Source organism: Sinocyclocheilus rhinocerous, unplaced genomic scaffold (assembly GCF_001515625.1).
Source record: "Sinocyclocheilus rhinocerous isolate Xijiao unplaced genomic scaffold, SAMN03320098_v1.1 scaffold3689, whole genome shotgun sequence".
In the NCBI taxonomy this organism is placed as follows: domain Eukaryota; kingdom Metazoa; phylum Chordata; class Actinopteri; order Cypriniformes; family Cyprinidae; genus Sinocyclocheilus; species Sinocyclocheilus rhinocerous.
Window position 1 is genome coordinate 152,083 of NW_015624251.1, and position 6,915 is coordinate 158,997.

At 42.3% G+C, this 6,915-nt stretch overlaps 1 protein-coding gene across 1 annotated transcript in view; it reads left to right on the forward strand.

The window, feature by feature from the left end:
* The first annotated feature begins 4,826 nt into the window (after positions 1-4,826).
* larp6a (La ribonucleoprotein 6, translational regulator a) overlaps positions 4,827-6,915 on the forward strand; it is a 7,246-nt gene continuing 5,157 nt past the window's right edge. The window contains exon 1 of the mRNA XM_016552231.1: positions 4,827-5,440. Within this exon, the coding sequence (XP_016407717.1) occupies positions 4,863-5,440 (578 nt within the window). The 5' untranslated portion in view covers positions 4,827-4,862. The remainder of the gene's footprint in view (positions 5,441-6,915) is intronic.

A 6,915-nucleotide genomic window follows, 5' to 3' on the forward strand; every position in this document is an offset into this window, starting at 1 on the left:
CACACTCACTCACACACACACTCACTCACTCACACACACACACACACTCACACTCACTCACTCACACAAACACACACACACACACACACAGATGAAAGCAGATCACAGCTGTTTATATATGCATAAACGATAAAAGATGCATAAAGATAAAGCACTCGAAACAATCACTGACATGTAATGAATGCAGGTGATCTCCATTCAGACAGATCAGTATTTTCAGATTGTATATTAGCAGACAGCAGAGTGTTCTGTACCGGTTTTGGACGGGTTTGGTTTCAATGAGTCCACATTCAGTGCTTTCTGCAGGTCATTTGATAACTTCAGATCAAGCTGACAAAACAACAAAGTCACAGTGTTAAAGTTTATTCCAATTTGTACTAGATGTCATATATGTTCTGACTTCATGTCATGTGTGGGAATGCTATGTACCTCCGACGCGTTGAGGATGGGTTTGCTCCGTCTGTCCGGCAGTAAAGAGCGCACTGCTGCCAGATGCTGCTGATAGCTGTGACCCTGAGACAGAGAGAGAGAGACTCAAACACTAGACACTCCAGAGCTGCTAATACTGTGGTAAAGCGCAGTCAGACTCTCACCGCAGGCGGCAGGAATCGCGCAGGCGTCGCTTTAGTGCGAGCGTCGTGCGGTTTATTCGAGCGCATCTCCAGCGTTTCACAGCACAAAGCGCGTCACTGCGCGTCCTTAGCAACCAACTTTTAGTAAACAGTAACGGAGACTTCCGGTGGCACCCGCGGAAGTACGAGACTTCCGCAAAAACTATTTTTGTTTTATAATAAAACAAAAAGAAGTCAATTTAAAGGGTCATGAAACCCCGCGTTTCAGCACTGGTTAGTTCTCAACACAGTTTTAAAAAAATGCTAAAAAAAAAATAACACACACACAACTTAGCTTTCAGACAATTTCATTTCGCTCTGCATCGAAAACATATATATATGAACGCGCTGTTGCACCCCTGAGAACTTTTAAGGCTTATTCTGTGGCGATTATATAAATAAACCTTTTGATGGGTTGTGTGACAGAGCTGTAAAAACGGTTACTGTGAATGAATCGCGTTTAAAACTCTTATTACAAAGCAAAAACAAACACTCTTCTTCCATCCATGAACGTTTCTCTCAGTTATTGTGCGCAATGTCATCTCACAGACTCTGAAGCATCTGTCACAGCAAATCAACACATGCTGTTGAGAATAATTAAGCGAGGCGTCTTCTCATAGGAGAAGAACACGCAGTCTCATGAATAATTTAATAGACACCGACGCGTCATAGATGTACTACAGTCCATTGCCACGTCACAAATTGTGACGTCAACACAATGAAGATTTTAGACCCGGAAGATGAAAATAGCGCAAAAAAGCTTAAAATTAACCAGTTTGCTCCAACAGTTAAAAGTATCGGATGCTAACATTGTCTTCTGTGATGTGCAACACAAACACCTCAGCTAAAATCTCAGAAAAAGTAGTCTGGGGTTTCATGACCCTTTAAAACAAAACAAACTAGATTTCTCTCTTATGGCTTCACCATCCTTCTTGTATTCTTCCATCTGTGTAATATTTCTGTCATTAAGGTTTTTTTTCACTCTGATGAGACGATGTCTTGGACTTTAGTATTCACTTTTGATTTTATGTTTACTATTATCATTACTACCTCCAATAAAAAGCATAAAGTAAAAAGTGTATATATATATATCGTAAGGTTTATTTATTTGTTTGTTTTTCTTCTGTATCCCCCACGTGTTCTTGCTTGGTTCTTTAATGTTTGTTGCAATTCAATCAAATGCAATGCAATGCGATAAAATAAAATGCAATAAAAAGCAATGCAATAAAATGCAATAAAAAGCAATGCAATGCAATAAAATAAAATGCAAGAAAAAGCAATGCAATGCAATAAAATAATATGAAATACAAAATAAAATAAAATGAATTTTTTTTTTTTTTTAATTAAATAAAAAATAAAGTGCAGTAACACAAAGTGTGTTCATGTTTTGGGTAATATATTAAAATGATATGATAACAAATTCCAGTTCGCATCATGAAGCAGCATAATAGACTGTTTTTAAAACAGGGTGGATCTGATCCGGATAAAATACTGAAGCTGATAAATCATTATTTGTGGAGCAGAGTGTTATTTGAATGAAAACATGTCCTGATCGTGCAGTGAATCGGTTTTAATACTGTTCTACAGATATTCACAGAAGGTTTCTCATAATTGACCATACTGATATGCTTAAAAAGCATTACAAATATTTAAAATTAATCTAAAAAAAAAATCAATCTGTGAATAATCCAGCATAAAATCATCCACAGACAAACCGCACTGATGCTCTGAATGTGTTTCAGAAATGCAAACAGCTGCTCATCAACTTTCACAGCATCTGCCACAAAACCAGCAAATATTACATTCTTCATCTCGAGAAATACCCCGGAAAACCACTATTTCAGCTCTTTCTGTTTGCCCTAATTTTAATGTTTTCATTATGTTTATTTGGAATAATATCTTGCTATTGTAATGTTTTAATTGTCTATACATGTGTATTACACTTTGCACTATCCAAACAATATACTGCCTTTAATTTGAATAAAATGAGTTTCTACTAAGAATCATCTGAACTTAAGCTCCATTGTCTTCATTTCAAATGCAATTCCTTGATTTTGTGTAAAATGGGGATTGGGCATCACTACAGCATATAAAAACCTTATAAACTCAACTCAGGCTTTAATGAATGTTGTGTAGATTCCCAGCCAGACACAGTACACTCCGCAGGTCTGATATGAGCGAGTGTTAAACTGTGTGTTTTCCTCTGCATCTGTTCTGGGCCTCATGATGGACGATGGTTTCACATGCCTCTCATGAAGAAACTGTAATGCACTGTATGATTAATTATTGGCTTATTCTGGAAAACAGAGATAGAAATAGCGCTTGCACATCCTGCTGGTGGAGAACCACTGTATCCAGACACATGAATGATGATGTTTGCATTGTGTGCTTTATCAATAGTGTTCAGAAGCGCAGAAAGACGGCTCTGCTTTACTGCTGCTGCTCAATACAGACAAGCACTGAGTGGACGAGACGCTTCTTTCAGACTTTGATACTGAGTTTTCTATAATGCACAGCTGCACTGCTTTACAATACCAGCTCGTGTGAAGAGAAGCATCTTAAACTGAACCTGGAGCGTGCTTGTGTCAGTGCTGCTCATCATCAGTATGCGGGACACGGCCGTGACGTCACTCGCGACTGAGCTCACACATCAATCACAGCGGCAGCCGTGACGTCACACCTTCACCTTAAACAGCTCCAGTGCACTGCGCTGCACTCCACACATCCTATATGTGCTGCTTATACACATCTATTTTAGGATCTTTTGGATAAATATTTGTATATATATATAACCCATCAGGCATCTTGATACCAATTTGACATCATATATAACATCATTTTAAATTAAGTTTGGACGGCAATTTCTTCCAGTGGGTGAAAATAGGAAGTGAATCCCACACTGAAATTGGTTTAATGTATATGTAGGCCAATATGTTTGATGTGTTTACATCAAATCCACGCAATGCCAAGTTTTTGACGTCAGTTTGATTTGCATATTTGACCTGTTTATTGACGTCACTTTTGATGTCAATTTAATGCCTTTTCAACATCAATTGCTGACTGGGATACACACACACACTCACACACACACACTCACTCACACTCACACACTCACACACTCACACACTCACACACTCACACACTCACACACTCACACACTCACACACTCACACACTCACACACTCACACACTCACACACTCACACACTCACACACTCACACACTCACACACTCACACACTCACACACTCACACACTCACACACTCACACACTCACACACTCACACACTCACACACTCACACACTCACACACTCACACACTCACACACTCACACACTCACACACTCACACACTCACACACTCACACACTCACACACTCACACACTCACACACTCACACACTCACACACTCACACACTCACACACTCACACACTCACACACTCACACACTCACACACTCACACACTCACACACTCACACACTCACACACTCACACACTCACACACTCACACACTCACACACTCACACACTCACACACTCACACACTCACACACTCACACACTCACACACTCACACACTCACACACTCACACACTCACACACTCACACACTCACACACTCACACACTCACACACTCACACACTCACACACTCACACACTCACACACTCACACACTCACACACTCACACACTCACACACTCACACACTCACACACTCACACACTCACACACTCACACACTCACACACTCACACACTCACACACTCACACACTCACACACTCACACACTCACACACTCACACACTCACACACTCACACACTCACACACTCACACACTCACACACACACACACTCACTCACACTCACACACACTCACTCACTCTCACACACACACACACACACACATATATATATATATAACTATATCAGCAAATGTGCGCATACATATTACAAGTTTTACACGTCATTAATTCACTTTAAAAACCGAATCATTTGGGATTTAGTGACTTTTTTATTTTTTTGCAATGATTAAAATGAAACCAATGACTTGACAGCATTATGTTTTGCTTTAGCACGATGATAGGACGTTTCTTTCGTCCTTCCGAACAGTAAATCCGCTGCTGTAAAGCCTGTTATCCAATTTGCACGCTGAAGTGGGTCGCGCTTTGATTGATCTTCTCCTAATTGCCTTCACGTGAAGCGATCAGCGTTTACCGATTTAAATGCATCGACGAGGCGCTCGCGGCCTCTCAAGTAATGAGAAAGAGACGCGAAGCGATGTCCGCCGTGCTGAACGCGTTCCTGCGCTGCGTCGCGTTCCTGCTGCCGCCCTCTTGGCTTCAGTTTTGCTGGTGGGTTGGGGAGGCGTCATGGCCCAATCCCAGAGCTCGATTCAAACACACAAAGCCTCTTACATATGAGGAAGTAGCTGCTCAAGACGAACACAAACCCGTCCCCTCTTCCTCCTCCGACAGCCCCGCGCCGTCTCCGTCTCCGTGGCGCAGCTTCTGGACGCTCTGGTCCGCCGTGGAGCGCGTCCTCTCGGCTCCCTTTGATCTTCACACGCGCTTGGGAAGTCTGTGTTCGCCGTACCGCGTCGCCGCCGGTTCCCCCTCGAGCGCAGACGCCAGCGGAGCCGCGGAAGAGGAGGCGTCCACGGCGCAGATCATGAGCTCCAGCACCGAGCCGCGGGAGATCAGCGCTCCGGTGACCATCACCGTGGCCATCCAGGCTGCGGAGGACGAGGAGCCCGACGAGGAGCCTTCATTCAACACCATCGAGCTCCAGACGGGCAGCGGCAGCGAGGACGAGATCGGAAGACACGATAAATCCAGGTAGAGAGACTCAATAATTCATATGCATATCAATCTCACATATAATAAAGTCATTGATTTCTCCATCCGTCATCCAAACAAGCACCAGCCGCGCTTCCAGGCTATAAATAGCCGTGCTCACAATGCTTGACCACATGAAAGTGCACATGTCTAATTGTGCTTCAGAGCCTGTGTGCATGTGTGTGTGTGTGTGTGTGTGTGTGAGAGACACCTGTCGCAGCTCTTTAGGTAGGAATGGCACCACACCTGTTGCTCTTCCAGTTCTATACATCATCCTCCAGCTCCACTGGTCCACCAACATATGATGTAATGCTCCTATACATGTCAAACAGGCAATGTCTCATAATAGCTATGCATATTCAGATGGCCAAATATCCGTCTAGATGAGGGGCTTTCAATCTTTTAGATGACAGACCTCCGAATAAGATAATAGTCATGTGAGGAACCCACCTTCTAAAAAAAATAAAATAAAATAACCCAGTTTATGCTAATTTAAAATGTAGTATATACTATACCAATGTGAAACATTATTTGGAAGATTTTAATTTCTACTCACTATAGTAGTGTACTGTTAAATTTATTATGCAACTAAATTATTTAAAATAAATAAATGTATTTTTATTGCATGTATGTTTTTATTGTATGCTTAATAATTTTAACTTGTATTTATTTTAATCTATTTTAATGTCTTTTTGTAAATTTTTACAGTTTTTATTTAAAGGCGTCCACAGGCCCCTAGCACTTCCTTGAAGCCCTTTAGTTTATTTATTTTAATCTTTTGTAAAAAAAATTTCCCCCACTGATTCTCTAGCCCTTGTAGCCCCCCAGTTTATTCGTTTTAATCTATTTTTTTTAATTGGATACTTATTTTAATACATAACTTATTAAAAAAAATTTTAATGCTGTTTTTCTCCATTTTTCCACACATCCCCCAGCTCTTCCTTGAACCCCCCTGGTGTGCTCACTAGTGCCCTCCGTGACCTCCGCGAGCGTCTAAACTCTGCGCCGTTGATGTTATTAAATCTCTCCCACATGACCTATTGAGCGGCTTCCCACTCTGAGGATGAGCGAGCGTTAATGTGAAGCGCGTCTGCGGCCCTCGGGCCTGCGTGTGCATTGTTGTGGAGCACTATTGAGTGCGGCTGATGCTGCTATTGTGCTCCGCAGCAGTGGGCGGATCGTGACGGGACGCTTTCTGCGCTTGAAGGGCTTCCTCGCCTTGTTGGAGTGCTGCTCTTAGCGCGCGTCTCTTCAGGAGTTTGTGTGACCGTCCCGAGCAGACGCGCGGTTTTAAAGGTGGTGGGCTGGAAGGTGGTGAGTCATCAGTTTCATTTGTTTTCTGAAGGTTATTTCCAGCAGACGGGTAGGTAAGCCGTGGAATCTCATAGAAAAGATTAGATTTGTTTTGCTGCTGGAAGCAGAGCTGCGTTTGTGTCTCTGGAGTGTGTGTGTGAGAGTGTGTGTGTGTGTGTGTG